We start from the raw sequence: 22,455 nt of genomic DNA on the forward strand, positions 1-22,455 counted from the left end.
GGGCAGAGAGGAAATAAGAAGAAAAGGTAAACACAAACTCGCAGCTACACTTTTCTGGACTGCTCATCACTGTTAAGACAAAGTGCCGCAGAGTAAAGCCAGACACATTATATAGACAGGATATTAGTCTCATCAGACCATCATACATTTTAACTGTGTACCATTTAACTCTCATTACAGTCAAGTATTTTGCACTCACTAGCCCATCATAATTTAATATCTGCTGTATTATTATATTGTCATAACTGCTGCACTGTATGATATTCTCTCCTGAGAACCAGCAAATTCAAACCAGAAATTAAATATTATTTCAACCTTCTGTTGTACTTTTGTACTGCAGGAGGTTTTTTCAGGCAACTCTACCCCACAAACTGTTAAGAGTAGAGCACCACATGTTTCGTTTTCAGCTAGGGTCAAGCATTTGAATTACTTGAAACAGTTATGTTCACTCATCAAACAATAACACAATATCATTTTTGCTATTGCCATGCATATAAAAATGATCACATTGATTAATAGCCCTTGTGACTGTTTAGTACTTCTCTAAACAGCCAGTTTACTATATATCCTAAAGCTCTTCTCAGCCAAAATCTGAAGCAATGACACCCAGCATGCAGTCTGCTAAATATTACATTTCTATGCCTATTTTGGAAAGGAAAACTTAAATCACATGCTAATGGAAAGTATATCTTTTCTTACTATATGACATAATACAACATCATCCACAACTTACAGGAACTTTTCCAGCTCATTTGACAGTATGAGAGTGTCCTGATACCAAGAACAGCCAATGACATTTGTGGAATGTGTCATTTCCTTTAATAACTGCATGTTAATGAAGCAAGGCCGACAGGTTAAGTAACTCAAGTCTTAAATGCTGCATCATTTTTAGCTTTGCATGCATGCATGAAAAAACCCGAGACATGGAAAACGATCTTCTTACATCCTTCTCTTACTATACTCTATGGGGTGATAGAGTATCACTAATGTTCATCTGTTTCAGCTCTTTATTAGTTTCTTTCGAAGAGCTTGAGAATCCCCATGGAGAAAATGAGAGACTGGGGAGAAGATAAAGGAAAGGAAACGCTCCAGAGGTACCACATGTAGACTAATCTGAGCCATACAACAAAGCTTCACAGGGATTTATATCTCAGTCTATGGAGAGCTGGACAGCTGAACTCAGTTGAACAACGTCATGTGTGTGCTTTGGGTTACAAAAAAATTGGTACAATTTAGGCAATGCATGAATAACATTCAGTGAATAACACTGCAGCCTCTGAAACGGCAAGAGTTGGACATGCTTTCAAACAAAAACAAGACCTGACTGCACATTAACCACTTCCCTCAAAAATGCTCACCTAATCATTTGTAATCACACTCATTGTTTATCTACTGGTGATAGTACCCTTTCAGCTAAAACTGGTCATTAAGATGTGCTCATATTTTGTACAATAATAAGAGCTGTGTTCAGAGGATTTGAAGTATGTAAGAGCCTAGGAGTTAGGGGTTGTCTTTTTGAACCCAAAAACAAAATTGAATACACAAATGTCAAAAGGCAGCTCTGAGACTAAACTTTGAGAAACGTGATTAATCTGACTTTCACTAGTTTGTTTGAATCATCCAAACAAACATGCTAACAATTTAGCCTAGTGTGTGTCCTGTTCACGGAACTCAGTACTAAGTTAAATATTCAAACACTTTGAATAGGATAACAGATAACATCTGTTACTTGTATGCTTTGGTCTATATCATTTTGTTTTTATGACTCATGTAGACAGCTTTGCAACCTTTCACAAGTTTGTTTTAAAATGAGTCAGCCAGATGCTATACTAGCATTTTGAGTGTTAGCTCAAATAGCTAGTTGGCTGTAAAAAATATACAAAAAATATGCCACAGATAATTGTTGAAATTATAAAGTTAATGGTTGTAGACTAGAAATAAGAAGCAAATATTTGCCTGACACTGAGGACATGTTGTTAAGTCATTAGGAATTTTGAGCAATACAAGGACAGAAAGGTTGACAGGTTTAGCCAAAGTAACTAGGGGCAATACATTATTTGGTGAAATAAAAAGTGGGGTAGTCTAGATATAATAACATGTCAGCATAACCACTAATTACATTTTGGATCAGAATATGTGGAAACAGGTTGGTGGACAAAAGTCCTCTGAAATGTGTTTCCCACTAAGCCCTCAACTTTATATAAGTAATGACTTTTTCTACTGACACATGCTCACAGAGACAAAAGTCACTTCTCAAATTCCTTAAAGTAATTAAACCAAAGGTCAGTATCCTGGTTTCTAACTTATGCCATTGGTACAGCCTAACAGCTTCTGTCTTACATTCACTTTTGACAGCCAGCAAAGTGATTCATCATAAAACAGAGGCGATCTAATCTGGACATAAATCATGTACTGCTTCTGTAAAAGTAAGGAAATTAAAATGAGCTTTGAGAGATATAATGACTGTTTCTGTTCAGTGAATACTAGTCAAATGAGCTTCAACTGCTGGGGGCCTTCCAAGTGGTTCAAGCCTCTGAGGCCAGATAAGCTGCAGCAACCACAACATGAAGGCCAGAACATGGAGTGATAGAGTATTACTAATGTTTTTCTGGCAGGCAGGAAGAATCTGTACTGGATCGAACTACATGGCTCCAAGACAGCAGCTAACTAGATCCATCTGTTCATAACATCTTCTTTCAGCTGCTCCCTTCAGGGGTCACCACAGCTAATCATTTGCCTCTAGCTCACCCTGTTACTTGCATCCTGTCACACCAACCCTCTGCACGTCCTCCTTCAATACTTCCTTGATGCTTCTTTGTGGCCTTACTGGTTTCCATCTGCCTGCCAGCTCCATATTCAACATCCTCTGTCCAGTATGTCCAATATCACTCAAACCCTCTCAACTTTGCCTCTCTAACTTTATCTTTTTTGTAAAACATCCCTTTCACTCTTGCTGATCGTTTCCTCACCCGCTCCACCCTTCCTGTACTCTCTTCTTTGCCTCTCTTATGCACTGTCCATTGCTTTAGATGGAGAAGTACATTCTGATATTGGATTATCTCATTTCTTGACACTGGAAGGCCATACTGACGAGAAATGAAAACTTTCCTTCATGTTGATTTTCACATTCAACTACATGGTTTCTCATGAGCTCAAGTCCCAGGACACACACAAATTTCTCGTTTTTGAGTCAGAAATCTGAACTCGTTAATGTTTGGATCTCTGTACCTGCTGATGTGCACAGGAAAAACAAACAATAAAACAACTACACTTAATGCTGGAGTCCTGAGGTCAGCTGTCAAACTGCCAGATTTTATGGCTGTTGTAATATGTGAGGTCAAGAAAAAAACATTACATCAATGTTGGCAATGACCTCTACATGAAAAGAACATTTTGTTACATGTTACATGCCCATAGGAAAATATCTCAAAGGATTTGTAACAGGCAAATGTTTGGCATTTTCACTGCCTCAATACTGAAAATCAAAACAAGTGAGAAATTTCTATTTATGATAATCGGTTTCAGTAGAACTTAGATTCATAGAAAACACAGTATTGAAAACGTTTGTTTTCAACACTAGTTTACAGTGTGTAAGCCAAGCAATCAAACAGAGACCAAGATTTTACATTTTCTTTAGTACATCTAAAAATAAGTAGCTTTACACTAAAATGCAAAAACAACCAAACTCCTTTATATCCTTCCTTTTAAAATGTGCTATACCTTTTAAAATTGTCATTTTCTTTCATGTTACATTGGGGGCGTATTTTCAGCCAGCTCATAGAGCGACTGTCATTGCCAGTTAAGAGGCAGCTAACTAACTAAGAAAAAGTTGGTTAAAAGTTATGGGGGAAAAAAAGCTGACATATTTTAACCTAAAGATCTTTTTGTAAACATAACAGTAGATTTAATGTCTAAACCTTTCTACCCTTACCATAATCAAATTGTTTTTATTGCTCAAACCTAATGTATCTATCCTAAAGCACTTTGAGGACTCCAGTACAACAGAAAAGTGCTGTATAACAATCAGTCCATCTACTATTTACCAACTAATGAAACCATGTATTTCTAATGAATAAAATTTTAAATTAAAAATGATCAAAATTAAAAAAAACAAAACAAAAATTAATCAAGTATGAAAAACATTTAGTGTCAGCAGCAACATTAATTGCTCCACAATTTTGTGCACATGGCCACGAATCACTACATGTGAGATGGAAAGATGAATCGTCTTGCAAAAAATGGATGGTACACAGGGAATTCCATGTTCAGAAATAAGTAGACAACAGCAAACTGTTGTAAGACCAATTTGAGCTGGACATTGTCTTAAACATAAGCACAACTACCATCAACTGATCACAAAAATATATACAACATAGGTAAAAAATCAAATACTTTGTGCTAGGATGCAATACTAGCAATACATACAAGATAAAAAAAACTGTTTTTAAAGCCTGTTGATTAGGAGGTTATTAAATCCAGATGTTTGTGAATTTGCAAGAACCCACTGGCATTTTTTTGGGCAAAGTTTGGGATCTATGCATGTAGCCTAATTAACCCAGTAAATCTAAGAGATCTTTATGCAATGTCTTTATGTGATCAATGCTAATTAAATGTAGTCAATCAACCAAGAAAGAAAAAAAAAATTAAAGCCTAATGGGCAAAACATCAATTACAACACAGCATGTGTTCAACGGTGCTGGCATGAGGAGTAAACAATACAGTCAACACCCAGCAGTATGCAGGATTTGGATAAATTACCATTGCATTCACAAATATAGTAGAAACAAAAAATTAACTACAAAAATCAGGAAGACTGGCGCAGTGCATTATATAAATAGCAAGATACACGAGAATGTTGTTCATATAACATCAGTACAAGACTAAATTAATGTGTTTATTATTTTTCTAGTAGTTGTTTCTTTTCTTTACCTTTTTTCTTTCTGGCATGCCTCATTACTCTTTTTATTTGTTTTGTTCAGATAGTAGAAAAAAAAATCTCATCTGTCTTCTTGGACATAAGATTTTGCTGGAAATACATACAATCTGGACTCCATTTGTTCTTTTTCACTCAGAGACAATCACTCATGCTTCGAGGAAAGCATTTGATTCTGTCAGTGACATAACATACTCTTCAGCAGGTTCATTTTATGGTAATACCCAACACATGTGGGCTAACGCTCCGTTTTCCCACTAATTCCTCACAAACTTTTGCTTGTTCTGGAAAGTGATTACACAGGTATGAACTGTTTGCTTTAAAGTGTAAAACAATCGAAGTCACGCGTCCAACAATAAGTCGGTTGTGACAGAAATACAAACGACGTTATGATTTGAAATTTCTAACAGCCAACAGCATGTGGGCTCAGTCTGTCTTTTCTTCTATGAAACATCAAACATCCGCGTCGCGCAAATGACGTGAGGAAAGAACTGATCTTTGACGGCTCTGTAATGGGCAGAAACTGCATTCATGTGGTCAAGGGATCGGGATTATTTGACATGAACACCACCCCATCACTCAGCACATGCAGAACAGTCATGGTGATGCAAAAAAGAAAGAAAAATACAAGCATGGAAAAAAGATGTAATGACCTTTTTCTTTCTACTTTGTGGTTTTGCATTCGAGTTCAGGTTACCACCACAGGACTTATACTTATTTTGAAATCCTTTTGATGTACACTGTGAGATTACATTAAAAACAAATGCACACCTACCAGCCTTTGAAACCATGTTCAGCTCTATGTGATTGATATCAAATGAACCAAAGATGAATGAAAGCCATAAAGTTATCACGTCATAATTTATGGTTGATTTTGGATCACACGCACCGATAGATGTGAGGTACTCAACTAAGACTTTCATTCCTGTGACTGTGAAACACGTACAACATTTGAAATGATACATTACAATATTCAAAGTACATTCTTACAAAAATGAAATAATTCAGAAGTTTGCTAAACATTTCTGTAAATGCAAAACTTGCTTAGGCCTTCTATTTGTGATCACTTCTTGAACCAACATACTGGTTGGAATCACCTAATGATCCCCATATGTAGCTGTTACATCCTGTGAGGCTGTGGGAGTGTGTGTGTGGGTGGGGTGTTTGCCCACTCTCTCCGCCTCCTCCTCTCTTGCCACTCGTACCCTCTCTGTCTCTCTCACTCTCCTCTCTCTCCCCAGGACAGCTGTTTTTGATAAGCCTCGTTTGCCACCTGAATCCAGTCAGCAATCACCTCTGAGGCTATTTAAGCTGGGGATGAGCTGTGAGAAAGATGGGTTTTTCCCCTCTGTGGTGCGATGCAGTTTCTGCTAGGTTTTGGACAGACAGCCTCCTAGTGAGTAGATGGGCTTGTGGGCCCTGGAAGTGTCTCCCTTATTTGTTTGGTAGCTTTTTCTTTTGTTGCTGCCAGTGTTTCCTTTGTTTCTTTGGCATTATTGGTAAAACGGCGTTGCCGGCTCTTTAAGTCATTTGTAATAAAACTATATTATTTGTAATAAAATTATATTATTATTATTATAGAACAACTCTGTCTGTTTATCTTCAGGTCAGCCACTAACCAGAAAGTCGGTGGTTCAATCCCAGGCTGCTCCAAGCCAAATATCCTTGGGCAAGATACTAACCCCATGTTTGCCTACTGGTGGTGGTCAGAGGGCCCGGTGGCGCCAGTGTCCGGCAGCCTCGCCTCTGTCAGTGCACCCCAGGGCAGCTGTGGGCTACAATGTAGCTTGCCATCACCAGTGTGTGAATGGGTGAATGTAGTGTAAAGCGCTATACAAATGCAGGCCATTTACCATTTTACCATTTAAAGGTTAAATATGGATAGAATCAGCTCAGTTGGGCACTGCTACCATCCAGATATCCTTCAGCATGCATGGTGAGGGAATCGATCTTGGTCAAGGCTTAGAGCTTCATACTGACCTTGTTGATTTCTGTGTCTGAAAGTTTGGTTAAATTACAAGTAATCAACATCCATCCATTCGCTTCCGCTTATCCTTTTCAGGGTCGCGGGGGGCGCTGGAGGCTATCCCAGCTGTCATAGGGCGAGAGGCAGGGTACACCCTGGACAGGTTGCCAGTCTGTAGCAGGGCCAACACACAAGGACAGACGACCATTCACATTCACTCGCACATTCACACCTAGTGGCAATTTGGATTATCCAATTAACCTATCCCCACAAGCTGCATGTCTTTTGGACGGTGGGAGGAAGCCGGAGTACCCGGAGGGAACCCACGCAAACACGGGGAGAACATGCAAACTCCACACAGAAAGACCCCGGCCTGATGGTGGAATTGAACTCAGGACCTTCTTGCTGTGCGGCAACAGTGCTAACCACCGTGCTAATCAACATAACAACAGGAATATAAATCAAAGTAAGTAAAGTGCTTAATTTAAAAACAAAGCAACCAAAAACACTTTGCTGGATTAGATGGTGGAAAAAAAGTCTCATTGGAATAATCTGCAGTTTGTTATGCTACTAATTAGTGGGTAGATTACTGTACATCTAATATTCTGTCCACAGTGATGTCTATAAAACACTTAATTTGCCTGTTGAATCTTTTAGCAGACCATGTTCCCTTTTTTACTGTTTCTGTAGTAGTTTGCCTGCATGCATGTGTGGTCATCTAATAACTTTGAAGCTGCAGTTACTGCTGCCAATAAGACATTAATGAAACTTACTGAAAAAAAGAGAGGAACTTGGAATCACTTAAAGGATGTTGTTATTTTGGGGCCAAATAAAACGGTTGCAGGTCTGCAACTTTTGTTATTCTCATAGTTGTTCATCAAGAAGGAGAGTAGAAGAACAGAAGGAGTATAATGTTTTTGTAAAACTGGTATGATAGTGTGCAAAAAATATTATAAATGCATTTAAAAACTATACAAATCAGGATAAAATGAACCTGTATGGATTGGTTCTTTGCAGCTATACTACTTGAGTTGGTACAAACAGGCAGAATGATATTACATATAACATTTTAGGTTATTTAATATTAGCTACAAACAGCTAAATAACACATTGTCCCTTGCACACTGTGGACTGGACTTGGCCATCATTTTCTCACCTGGTCTGTCTCCTCGCTCACCCCGTTCACCCTTCTCTCCCTTGAAACCCCTTTCTCCTCGGTTACCTGAGGACAAAACAGCACGAGACAACTGATTTACTGACAATGTCGATAATGATTACTTTAAAGAGTTTTATGTCACAGTACATGATGATTAAGCACGATGTAGTATAGAACATTTAGATAAAATATGAAATCAAGGAAAAAAGGAGGCTGGAACAGTAAGAGGTACTAAAAGGAAACAGCTGGAGGAACATTTTACAACAAAAAAGGTTAACTGGTAACAGGTCAGCACCATGATTGGGTATAAAATTGCATCTCAGAGTAGAGTTCTCAGAGTTTCTCAGAAGTAAAAGTGGGCAGAAGTTCAAAAATCTGAAAAAACAAAAAACCTAGCACCTACAAATTGTGGAACAAGAATGATATAAAATTGCAACTTTGACTATCTCGGGATCTACTTTACATGATTCATCAAATGATTCTGAGAATCTGAAGAAATTTTTGTACATAAGGGAATAGGCTGAAAATCAATCATTGGATGCCTGTGACCTCTGAGCCCTCAAACAGCACTGCATTAAAAACAGGCATGAATCTGTAGTGAAAAGCACTGCGTGGGCTCAGGAACACTTCCAGAAATCATTTTGATTACAGCTCATTGTGCCATCCACAAATGCAGGTTAAAGCTCCTTCATGCGAAGAAGTCATATGTGAAGATCATCCAGATGCCTCTGGCTTCTGGGGGCCAAAGCTCATTTAAAATGGTCTGAGGCAAAGTGGAAAACTGTTCTTCTGTCAATGAATCAAGATCTGAAATTGTTTGGGAAAACATGGAGACTGCAACCTCCAGACTAAAGAGGAAAGGGACCAGCTGGCTTGTTATGTGCACTCAGTTCAAAAGCCTGCATCTTTGATAGTATGGCTGTGCATTAGTGTCTATGGAATTAGCAGCTTAAACACCTGGAAAGGCATCAGCAATGCTGAAAGGTATATACAGATGTTAGGGCAATATGTGCTCCAATTCAGACAACAGGCCTTGCGTATTTAAACAAGACAGTGCTAAACTTCATACTGCAGCTACAACAGCATGGCTTCATAGCAGAAGAATCCTGGTGATAAAGTGGCCTCCCTGCAGTCCAGGACAACTAAAAACATTTGGCACATCATGAAACTAAAAACATGACAAAGAAGGCCTAAGATTGTTGTGCAGCTAGAAACGGATATCAGACAAGTATGAGAACTCATTCCTCCCCCAAAAGTTCACCAGCTGTTCTCCTCAGTTCCCAGATGTTTACAGACTGTTGTTAAATGCAGAGGGGATGTGTTACTATTATCAAATTCTAACATGGGGTATTTTCTTAAATTTTACACCCTTTCGTACTGAGCGTGTAAATTCAGTCATTATACTGATCTCTTAGAGAACCAATATGTTAGTAAATTTGTCATTACGAATAGAAATGATAGTAAATACTTAAGTTTTGTTTGTTCAGTTAGACTGAGTGATATTTGTCATATTTTCATCCTACTTTACACAAAATAACAGAAACCAGGGATATGAGTTTAGGGATTAATCATGAATAACTGAAACTTGTAAAAATTGTAACAACAAATCAAATCGTTTTCAGTGTTTTTTGTCAAAATTTGGTTTAGTGAAAAGGGAAGGAGAGTTGTCTGTATCATAATATCCAATAAAATCCTGGTTAAAGTTAAAAGGGAAGCAAGCTATGCATAAACTGAACACAACCAAGACTGAATTACACACAGTGCCAACCGCAATGTAGCACAAAATGGGGCAGAAATGAGGTGAAAAAACAAGCAGGACCAAGAGCCATAACCCTCAGAGATGAGAGCAGCTCAACCACTGAGAAGTCTTAAAACATCTGAACCTTTTCTTCACTTCTCAATCATTTCCTCTCATTTGTATATTTTTAGCTAATGTCTCTTAAATCATGAGGCCTGTAATTGACTTCTCATACATGTGGCTACGCCCTGAATCCTCTTCTTAAATAAATTCTAAACATTGTGGTGTATATGTGAATATTAATGCAGAGAAGAGCTGAAAAACAAAATGAAAATGCACTGACAAAAATCTTTTTAAGGTAATTGCTTAGGCTATTACAACATGGATGGAAAAGTTAATGGGATACAAAACAGCGACATTACTGCAAGTAAAAATCCTTGCATTTGTGGTTTGTGTAAAATTACAGTACATTTACGCACGACACCTCTCCCCAATCAGAAGCTTGGATACGACTATGTCTTATTTGTTTTCATTTCAAAATATAATGTTATTACAAATTCCCATGAATTAGCCATCCAAAGTTGGAGAGCATTTCAGTTTCAGTGCCAGTTGCTAACTCTCAGCCATGAGGTTTAAAAACCACAAGTCTGTTTTTGTCATGAAGCAACGAGAGGATCAGCTTTGAATGGGCACTTATCCCACCTTTAATTTGACCACAGTGTAGGTGCAAGCTGTGGTGGTCCTCAGCCACATGTGTTACAGCCTGTGTGTGTGTCTAAGCAGGGCAGCTAGCCCTTTATACACACCCTCCACGTGACGTCCTCAGCCTTCAGTGTCACTTCTATCCTGACCACATCCTTAACAACTAAATAACACTGCAGGGAAAACCTAAACACAGTGGTGGGCTACTGCTGAGCCACAAGAGACAACAGATGCGTCTGATTTAAACCCTCACTGAGTAATTTTGCATACTGGTGGTCCTGAAAGGCAGCAAAGGGTAAGATGAGGGGAATTTTGTAAGGTAATTTGAAGCCTTAGTACAAATATTTATGGTAACCCTCAGGATAAACTGTCATAACTTTGATTAGCATCACACTTTTCATCTAGTGCCAACAGCAAGTAAATTCTTAATTTATATTTTTGGCTTATGAACAAATACCTTTAATAAAAAACAAATGAGCGTCAGCTGTATTTACTATTTTGTGGTAATGAGCAAATTCAAGCATTCCAGTGTGCTAAACCAATATGGTCCACTGTCACAGCTACACAACACCTACTAAAGATCAGTATATTCATTATCACTGCATTCCAGTAAGTAATGGCTCTAGACTTTTAATAATGTTTATGTTCAATGTGACCCATTGTGGTATACATTTTTTTTCCTCTTTCCACCAGCATGAAAGGAAAGAAACGTATGGTATATCAGCAAAAAAAAAAAAGCAAAGACAAATATCAGCTAGACAGGGAAAATATTGTTATGCATTAATATAATTTTTTTTAAATCATCTTTTGATATGGCAGTGAAACATTTTTGGGAACTATAGACTAATAAGAATCATTAGGTTACTTACATATAAGCCTGAAACAAGGCCAAAAGTTTTAAAGTTCTGAGATAAATCTGTAAAGGTCAGGCTTCAAACTGCTCTTAATGCAAGGTTTCTATTTATTTAATTGTATGATCAGCTAACAACAGCGCTTTACTAATTTTGGCCAGCTGTAAATCTGAAAAGGTATGACAGCATGAGAGCCACAGAGAGACAAAAATAACGTCTAGCTTATGAAAAAACACAAGACTAAAGACCCAAGCGGTTTTCCGTAAGTGTTGGTAGGAACCAAAGTAGAGTTGAAAGAAGTTGCCCTCCAGGGGCCAAATTGCTAAAATTGCTTTGTGTGTTAAACAGTTTGCTAACACGTTAGCAGTAAACACTTCACAATGTCACAGCACTTCAGAGTTGTCAGTTTTTTACTGTCCCCCAGTGGCTAAAAAAAGTCCAGCTTTACGCACCCAGAAATACCATAAAACACTGTCAGCAACCACAACTGATCTGACAACCAAAGGAACAGCCAACACCTTCTGCAGTCCCTATATATTCTTCCCACCGTTCATCTATATAAAACCATGAGACTTCCCAGTGCTGTTTTTACAAGTTTTTTGTTTTCCCTCCTCCCTCCTGGATGACTGTCTTATACTGAGGCCCCATTCATAGCCGAGTCTCTCCAAAGCCTTCCTCCTTCACTGGTCTGTTAAACCTGAAACTGCACCACAGACGCGTAAAGCAGAAATACACACTACTACAAACTACCGGGATCTAGATGTGAAGTTTCCTGTGTCCTTCACTTTACCTTAATTTTTGTTTTTCTGTGTAAAATGGTTATTGGTGTGATGTTTTGTATTGCTCGCTACATAACTAAGTTGTCAATCAAATGATGCAGACAATGCCAGAGTTTTTGTAGGTGACAATCTTTTCATGCCTGCTTGGTCATAATGGATGTAAAGTGAGTTTTTTTCTAATGGCTTCAATCAGGCTTATGTCATACTATTAAAATACAGGACATGTTTAGCAATAAATTATAATTCCCTCTACTTTCAAGACATGAGTGACAGGCAGTGGTAGAATATGACACGCTATATGTATAAGAACAGCTTTTGTGAAACCCATGTTTAAGGACTCTTCATAGAGTCACTTTTTACAGTAAAACAGTAGTGGAACATGTCTGCTATCACTACAGATACATTATATTAAAGAGACATCACATAATGAGGAGATGTGGCACTCCTGAAATCTATGGAAAAACAAATAATGGAAGAATTGTTCTAATCTGATATGACTGCTGATTTCATCCTCTGACCAAAGATTAAATGGTAAATGGCCTGTATTTGTATAGTGCTTTACTAGTCCCTAAGGACCCCAAAGCGCTTTACATATCCAGTCATCCACCCATTCACACAGTGGTGATAGCAAGCTACATTGTAGCCACAGCCACCCTGGGGCGCACTGACAGAGGCAAGGCTGTCAGACACTGGCGCCACTGGGCCCTCTGACCACCACCAGTAGGCAACGGGTGAAGTGTCTTGCCGAAGGACCGAGAGTGTCCAAGCCAGGGCTCGAACCGGGAATCTTTCCGAAAACAAGGCGAACTCCGAACTCTTCAGCCACGATCGCCCGTGAGATTATTTACATCTTTACATTACATTTTAATACTTTTGGTGTGCACTTAAGGCAAGAGTCGGGGAACTCCAGGCCTCGAGGGCCGGTGTCCTGCAGGTTTTAGATGTGTCCTTGATCCAACACAGCTGTTTTAAATGGCTAAATTACCTCCTCAACATGTGTTGAAGTTCTCCAGATGCCTGGTAATGAACTAATCATTTGATTCAGGTGTGATGACCCAGGGTGATATCTAAACACAGGACACTGGCCCTTGAGGCCTGGAGTTCCCCCACTCCTGCCTTAAGGAGTAACAACAGCATTATGTGCCCTTTCCCTAGCATCCTCTTCATATGGCCTACTTCATTATAAATTTGATTTAAAGAACTGAAGGTAGATCTCCTCGATTGCCATCGAGCATATCCATTATCCGTATTACTATTGTGTTGCATTGTGGTATAATTCAAGCTGATGAAGTGTCCGGTGCTTTCAAACTCGAATTTTCTACCAGGAATTAGTCCTAACAATGGGGTCTATTAGGAGACCCCACACTATGACCCTTCTGCCACCAGATATTTGGTTTTTGTCTCATTTTATCTTATTCTCCTGGTGCTTTAGCATCTTTCTTCTAGTAAACACAATAAAAACAGTCTTTTATATTTGTATAAAATGAGCATGAAAAGGCACATTATTTTACACTATGTAAAAATGTCTAAAAAAAGGGAGAGTTGAGTCATAACAGCTAAGTGCAGGAGACAACAGGTCCAAGATTTCAAGAGCTACCGGCCAACATTTGGACTGTGGGACTTAACACTGGACAATTCAGCCAAACCCCGATCTGATTGGCAACAGCTGTCGGCTAAAGACACATTACACGCATACATACACAGTGACATGTCCACACAAGAAACTCTTAGACTGCAGTGCCTTATCATATTAGTCACGGCTATGATTAATTCAGAGCTGTGTTTATCTCAGTGTGTGTTTGTTATCATTGGCGCTGTCCAGCCCCCGATGGGGTTTATGTAGATTTAGAGAGATGATGAGAGAGTATAAAGACAGCAAATAAGAAATAACAACATAATGGACACTATCCAAGTTTAAAGATGGCATTTATCCTTGTTCTCACATTGTGGAAAACATGTAAAAACATTTACAGAGTGGAATGGAAAACTACTGGTAAATTCCCCACACTGTATATAGTGATATACTGAGTTGTCAGACAGTATTAGTTCTTCATTATGGATTTTGCCACATATAAAATATGATCCTATTATAATGATAAAGGTGTGTGGGTTCTATTCAAAAGTACCTTTAAATATGTTATTCAGGTTTCTGTGTCAGAATGTGGTTGAAATTTGTTTAAGTGCATGCTTCTTGGATCTTAATTTCCATGGTAGATTTGGAGGGGTTGTGTCATGACAACATGATGGATGGGGGCAGTAAGAAAAACTGGCTGGATTAGTGCATACTGGAAAATGAGTACGTACACACGCATCAACAAGTTTTCCTCTCTTTTTCTGACAGTTGTTCCATTGGAGCTAATAATATAGAAATATTGTTGCTTTCCAGCTGTTTAGTTGATAATCACGGTTTCTGGTAACATCCAATAATTTCTTGCATTTCATTGAATGGAAAACCTATTAGATAAGTAGAGACAGGTGTTTTGCTTGAATAAATGGGAGAGTATAAGCGAATATAGCTCCCATGGCTAAAGACAAAAAGCAAACAGTAGCACCTGTTGGTGATGTAAGAAGTGTTGTGTTCCTGATAAATCCTGGTACGGAACTTTTTCAGTGACATAAAGGTCAACAAGTCATGGAGTCATCTGAGGACTGAGTCTTTCAGTAGGCAAGTGTTGTTAAGATTAATTTGTGATTTATACAAGACTACAGGGAGAAAAAGGACATCCGTACTGATGAGCTGCTGTGTGAGAGTATGACTAACTTATTTTAATGTGGCTACTGCTGTTGCTCCACAAACACACAACTGCCTACATAGTTTTAAAGCAAAGATTACACTCTATGTTGTTGTAATGAAAAAAAATTCTTTCTCTCTGCACAAGAGCGAACAGATTAACCAGAGAGCAAGAAGCAGAAATAACCTGCTAAGCCCACAACTTTTACTGTATAGGAATAATTTTACAATAAAATTGAAGGAAAATGTATCTTCTTCCAAACAATGTCTTTTTAAAAGCAGACACCTTATGCTGGTTGATCTGTACACATTTGACTAAGAGTGCCATTTAGCTGTTCTTGCATTAACTACTTCTTTTGACTCGCTTTAAAAAAAAAAAAAGGAACAAAAATAAACACAGATCTGCAGAGAAGATTTTCAGGATGCTCAGGGTTTTTAAACCCGGTTGATATGATTCAGATTTTAAAAGCTGTTTTGAGAGAGCAGTGCCAAGCCAGTTTCAAAGTAAGTGACAAAGAAAGTAGAAAGTGGTAACTTGTGCTTTTTGTAAGTGCTGCTTCACACACAACAATGAAAAGTGATGAGGTATGGTGGATTTGAATGTCACCATCTAATTGTTTGATTTGAATCTCTCTCTCTGATTTGTTGATACTTGCCTAGATTTCTTTCTGTGTCATGCTTGGAATGACCTTTTCCACACATTCACCTTTTTGCTGTACTTGAACACATACACGGGGGCATCAGGTGCCACTCGATACTTTGATACGTAGATTGAATTAGTCAGTGATATCAATATATTGACCTTCTGACTGGTATATGACCCTCACCGTTACCTGCGAAGGGATGGCAACCTTCTAGCAGCTCTGTATTGTATGCTCTTGCTTTTCCAGTACTTGGCTTTCTCATATTTGCATGCATAAATATCAGTGAGCTCATAAGACCAGGCCAAGTTAATTAGTATTAAACTCCAAACTATTAGTATCACGACTCGCACCACAAATGTACCTTTAGGCCCGGCAGGTCCAACGTCTCCTCTTTCTCCCGGCATGCCATCAACCCCACCAGACCCTTTCATTCCCCGAGGGCCCTGGTTGCCTTTTTCTCCGGTAAATCCTGAAACACAAACAGACAATCATGAAAAAAAAAACAAAAACAAAACCTGCCTGTATTTTGCAACTGCCATTCTAAAAAGGCCAGAGACCCCACTCATATGGACTATTTTGTACACTTTCTTCTGTTACTGGCAGCCAGAATGGAGCTACTGAGTCAACAGACAGGCAAATTTGATGACACACTGATTCTTCAGCTTGCAGATCTGTACTGCAATTCATGTGGAAAAAGAAAAGATGTGGAAGAATGGATGAGGATGAAAAGAATTGTAAACTCTAGAGGGGAGTGAAGATTTTATCGCCTGAGTGTCAACACTAACTGAACCAGACTGGAACATACTTGATCTAATCATGGTTTTCATTAGCTGTAATGTGGATCCATGGTGTAAATAAACAATTACTGAATTTCTGTTAGGGTCCAGTCATCAGGTCTCCCAGTCCTATCTATGTCATTCCAACACAGCAAACAAACTCTATATTATTCTTTAAAGTGTATTAAGGTTTTGGAAGTCCTGTTAATATTAGTCCTGCTCATGTTCCACCATCTGGAATACACGAAAAACATCTTTTGTTTTGCTCCTAAAACATATCCACTCCATACCCTGTGGCATACAATGAGAACATTTGTTTAGAGTAAGCACAGTGAAATGTCTCAAAATTAGTGTGGTAATGAGTTATTGATTACGCCGCTGAGGTGAGAGAAATCTTTTTAAAATGTCGCTGTGTTCTGACACGCTCTGATTACACTGTTGTGACTGTTCAGAAATAAGAATAAAATAATTAGGCATTAGAGCCAGAAACGCAAAATAAACCGATGATGGATGAGGCCATATAACTCAGTTCAACTCAAAAACCCACTGGGAAAATGCTATCTATCATAATTGGGATCCAGGGCAGAAATGTTCTTTTTGTTCTGCAGGCGAGTCCAACTGGACTGCTCCACATGTCAAGCGTCCTGCTGGATGTGATGACACATTCCTTTGGCTTCGGTGCAAGTGGAGCAACAGAACTCCATGTAGCACAATATAAACACAATGTGTAGATCTAGGTTATTAGAATTGATTATTCTTTTTAGAACTGGAAACAACAGTCAACATAAAATAAACAGATAACATAAACTAACATTGCTAAGGTCATTAGTTTGAACAATAGGCAAAAAAAAAAAAAAAAAAATTTGAAGAATAGGCAGTGTTGGGAAGGTTACTTTACTCAATGAGAGTAACGTATTCTGAATACTTTGGATTACTTAATATATTATCAAGCTTTTTACAACTACATGAATGTACTATTGCTGTGTGATTTATTACTATTACTGAATGATATTCGCCATACCAATACCAAATAGATTTTTAAATCTTAATATAAATGAGTAACAGTAGGGTGGACATTAGTTAAGGCTGCACGTTTTGCAGCGATCTCCTATAGAAAACTATTTTGCGCATATATAAAACAGGTCCGGGGCTCGGAACCGTAGTAAAGGGACCTCTGGCTAATAAGTCGGGTTTGTGTCGGTTCGTAGCCGAAAATTAGCTTTACTTTGTTGTCTGGGTCAACTTTGCTAGCGAGAGACAGAGAGAGGCATTGAAAGGCTGCTCCAACGGAACTTATTGTTTCGGAGGAAAACACGAACACGGTGTACAGTCGAGTCTTAATAGCTTACTTACAACTGGGCTCGTCAGGCAGTCTTCTTGGCTGCAGTGGTTATTATTATATTTACATGCTTCCAGCTCCCGTTTCGGCTCGATGACAGCTCGTACTTTTCGACTCTCCCTTTTCTCCCTCCTCGCGCTCACAGACACATAGCGGGTATGGCAGTCCATTCTCCCTGCAACACGGACTACACTGCCCATGAGGCTACATTCTTTAGGGCTATGCCTGTAACACTCTGCCTATGGCCTTCATATTAAGTAATCTTTGTGAATAATTTTTAAAAATATTTTTTCACGTATTTTTAATACATTTACAGTTAGAAAGTACTGCATCTGACTGAAGAAGCGAAAGTATTTATCAGAATTAACATTCTCTTAGTGGAAGAACAGCCTCAGAATTGGACCTGTAAGCTTGTGTGGTTGACTTTCTTCTTGGTAAACACAGTAAAAGAAAAGCAGAACTGAACCAAGATTCAAGGTTATGGGAAGCTTCAGTTTACAAGACACCAAGTTCCTGTAAAGAGCTAATGTGTGTAATGGGATTCATAAAGACTTGACATCAGATTGTGTCACATGCATAAAAAATATTTATTTTCATAGTATGGAGGGAGAAAATGTGTGTTTCAGGAGTGTTTGGTGAAATAGATGATTAAAATTCCCCGTTTTCACCACCAGAAGTGCTACACAGCAATGATTTTATGTATAGGCCACTGGTTTGTCTATTTTCTCAAGATGATCTCTAGTTTTTCAGGATTGTGTGTGTGCTACAGTAGTAATCATAAAGTATGAATCAGAAATTGTTCAAAATAAATTTTAAGCTGTAAGTTGACTTAAGTTTACTGTACATATTTTGTTTTTGATAATAATGTTTGTGAATAAAACTCCTGCTATTCATTTTTATTCTTAAAACTAATTTGAGATAATGGCAGGTTTAGGATATACTGAAAGTATTTATTTCACACGGATAACATATTAAATGTTTCGCTTGAGTAAATCTAAAATTTTAAGAAAAAAACGTCACTTTCCATTTGATGGCAGTAACATGTAAGGAAGTGGTATAAAAAAACCCAGCACATTTTCTTAGCTTAAACATTTGATTTGTTTTCTGTTGTTAATAACATAGAGGTTTATGTCACTTGCAAACCATTCTTTTTGGGAACTAGAATAATCCATATACCACTCCATCTGTTGAAATACAAAACTGTCATTCATGACAGTTAAACTGTAGTTTTTGTTTTGTGCTTTATTACTGCTAACATTAACAAAGGCTGATTGACAGTCATCTTGTCTAATTGGTAGTCCAAGTAGTCAGTGGGTGCAACGCATGAAGGAAGGAAGTAACGTGTCAGCAAAACTCACACAGCGGGAGGCAGAAAATGTATTCAGTAGATTTGTTAGACCTCAGGGATGCAAAGAGCCCGCTTCGGTAAAAAACACTGCATGTTAAGTTAACTGTCCTCTTTTAATTGGTGAAGATGTTCCCACACTGTTTTGGTCTGTTCAGGTTGGATTTTCATAGTCTTTTGTAAGTTTCTTTATGTTTGTATTTATTAAAAAAAAAAAAGGATATGCATGTTAACAAGCACTTAAAGTCATCATGCACATATGTCAGATTTAGCCACACAAGCTAATTTTCCTCTATAATCTGACAGGCTGATACAATATTAGATTAATCAACAAAACCAAACATTGAGAAGCATGTGAACATAAATAAAAGACAAAAACACATACTCCTATAACAGATTAAATTGTGTAAAATTGTATGTAGCAGGATAGTAGTAGCGTAGTATATTTTCTCAGTTGACCAGTTTCCATATTCAGTGAAAACCACCTGCAGACTGTATCGCTAAGCTCTCATCCTGTCTTTGTGTCTTTGGACTATTAAATCTGAATTAATATGTTTTTCCATTTTATGCTGTACATCGTATTATGATTGCTTAGACTTATTTGGTGTGGTCTGGTATGACCTGCAGGAATTCTTGGTTGTTAGAAATGTTAAGAATTTAAGGAAAATAGCTTTAATTGAGTCAAACAAAAACAGCTGAACCCAAACGGACTTACTGCTACTAACTGTTTTGATTAAAAACCATCTCCCCTCTAAAAAGCCCTTTTTCACTGAAGTTAACATTGGGGGTTTCATTTTTCTGTCTTTGCTTTGGTCTTGCAGAGGGTTTGGTTCCATTCACTTTGCTAGATTCTTACAAATGTTAGGCCTTTGTAAACACTCACGTTAGCAATTCTTTTTTTTTTTTTTTTTAACTTTTTCCTGGAACTATGGGCTGAGATGGGGGGGGGGGGGGGGGTCCCCTTTCAACAGGAAGATAATGCTTCTTGGAAATGTTCATTTTCAGCCAGGGAATGTGGATGGATGATGACAGGAGACAACCTGAGGGGTGATGATTCAAGAGGTACCAGGCTGAAAGGGGGACCCAGAACATCTGGAATCATGATGTTATTGTTTGTATCACACCATATCAATGAAAAATAGCCATGTCATGTTTTGGAGCTGCTCACTGTGAATGCATGATGGTTTAAGCTGTATTTTTGGGGGAATTACCTGCAAGACTAAGACAGATGACACGTCTCACTGGCCCTGTGTAAAAATAAATCCCCACCCAAAGTCTGCACTTTGTTTTCTTAAGCAGCTTTATATGACCTTTAATTCTTTCCACTCATAGTGTTATGAATGCAACTGCATGTAACATAACCAGAGGGAGCTTAAAAACAGAAAGTGTCTAATTTTTCATCTTTCGTGTCACTCAAACATAAATCCTGGTATTCCAAAAAAGTCTTGTATCTCTTAAATTTGAGATATTCACATATATAGTTTAGCAATATTTTATAGATCATATGGAACTTTTTTTGTGGAACCTTCACGCCAAGACCCTTCCTTACCCTCCTTTCTTTTTTGTGTTCAGATAATTTGCACGCGTCTTCCAAAGCTGGGAAACTACATCAACTCCCACAAGTTAAGCAGATCAGGATGAAGGTTTGAAGTATTAAATCCATCTATTTTTTACATTTCTATACCTTCTACTTGAAGGAAGATTAATCTAGATAAAATACAGATAAGGACTAGATAAGTTTATTTTAACTAGATAAAAATAAACTTCAACATATCTTCATGAGGGAACAGTTTTTTTTTTATCTGCTTTTGTTCACAGGCATGTTTAAATGTTTTTCAACATCCTGAAATCACCACATTCTGAGTTGCTATTTTAAATGCTTAAACAGTTCAAAATGAATATACAATATGTGCTTTTAGAGAGAGTTTATCAATCTGACTCAGGTTAGAAACTTCTTATGTGGAGAAAAGCTGGTCAAGACAAAAGGATATAAAGGATATAAAAAACAATGTAGGAAAATCACCAAACGGCCAGAGTAATAAAACATTAGAATCAAGTTGTTTGGATGCCTGCTCAATCATCCAGGTAAGGAAATCCCAAAAAAGTGGATTCTGTTCATCTGGATGTGTTTTCAATTGACTTTTTCAGTTTGACTTCTTCAGTCTCCTGAAGAAGTCAAACTTTTCTCCCACTGAAAACACTACATCCAAATAAACAAAATCAACTTTCTGGAATTACGGAATCAAGTTATTTAATCGTCATGGGATTTGTGACACCTTTTACGGACTAATTTTCTATTCATCCATCCATCCATTCGCTTCCGCTTATCCTTTTCAGGGTCGCGGGGGGCGCTGGAGCCTATCCCAGCTGTCATAGGGCGAAAGGCGGGGTACACCCTGGACAGGCCGCCAGTCTGTCGCAGGACTAACACACAGGGACAGACAACCATTCACACCTAGTGGCAATTTGGATTATCCAATTAACCTATCCCCACAAGCTGCATGTCTTTGGACGGTGGGAGGAAGCCGGAGTACCCGGAGAGAACCCACACAAACACGGGGAGAACATGCAAACTCTACACAGAAAGACCCCGGCCTGATGGTGGAATTGAACTCAGGACCTTCTTGCTGTGCGGCAACAGTGCTAACCACCGTGCCACCGTGCTGCCCAACTAATCCGCTAATTTTCTATTGGAGCAGTAATTGAAAACTTCACTATGAAATGTTTCTCAATAAATGGCTGGTCATACTCACCTCTCAAGCCAGTCAAACCAGGAACCCCAGGGGGGCCCAATTCTCCAGTGTCCCCTTTCTCTCCCTTAGGCCCTGGAGGTCCTGTATAAAGAAGAAAAAAAAATTGTAATAAATAACTTGAATGCTGCAAGACAACTTGTCTTCAATAGGAGGCATACTTCTTTAAAGCTTTTCTCTCTTTTTTAAAATGTAAAATTAAGTAATATGTTGACAAAGAGACAAATCATCAGTTTGTTAGTGATTTTATGTTTATGTTATTATGCAAACAAAGATAATCCCATTTAAAACAGAACTGTTTTGTAATGATGTTGAGTCAGAAACATAGATTTAAGTAATATAAATAATGCTTTTCATGTTGTGTCTACATGTGATGTTTCTGTTGCTTTACTAAAAGATATAACAGAACTTTGAATGAAAATAAGTCACCTGTTATCTTGAGGTCTGAAAAAGGCTACAAATAACTTTTTTATTGATGACCTGCTGAGGAAATATCTTTTCTTGGAGATTAAATAAGAGCTTTTTGATTTATAGAAAGTGCATTAGGGTTAATTATACATTAAAAGTATGCTTTATGGTGCCTTCATTATTATTATCTAGCATGTTGGATGAGGAACATGTAGATTATCCCTTGAGAAGTTAATACATGGAACCAGACCTTTAATGCAGGCAGATAATAACTTTATTCATGTCACAAAACTATATTTATATTTATTACAGAGCCTATCACACACAAAAAGTGACA

At 38.1% G+C, this 22,455-nt stretch overlaps 1 protein-coding gene across 1 annotated transcript in view; it reads right to left on the reverse strand.

Moving 5' to 3' along the window:
• scara5 (scavenger receptor class A, member 5 (putative)) overlaps nucleotides 1-22,455 on the reverse strand; it is a 103,293-nt gene that overhangs the window by 21,933 nt on the left and 58,905 nt on the right. The window contains exons 8-10 of the mRNA XM_082504953.1: nucleotides 21,714-21,794; nucleotides 15,862-15,969; nucleotides 8,056-8,121 (exon numbers count right to left, since the gene is read on the reverse strand). Of these exons, the coding sequence (XP_082361079.1) occupies nucleotides 8,056-8,121; nucleotides 15,862-15,969; nucleotides 21,714-21,794 (255 nt within the window). The remainder of the gene's footprint in view (nucleotides 1-8,055; nucleotides 8,122-15,861; nucleotides 15,970-21,713; nucleotides 21,795-22,455) is intronic.

This window comes from Aulonocara stuartgranti (genome assembly GCF_965226115.1).
Source record: "Aulonocara stuartgranti genome assembly, chromosome: 15".
NCBI lineage: Eukaryota > Metazoa > Chordata > Actinopteri > Cichliformes > Cichlidae > Aulonocara > Aulonocara stuartgranti.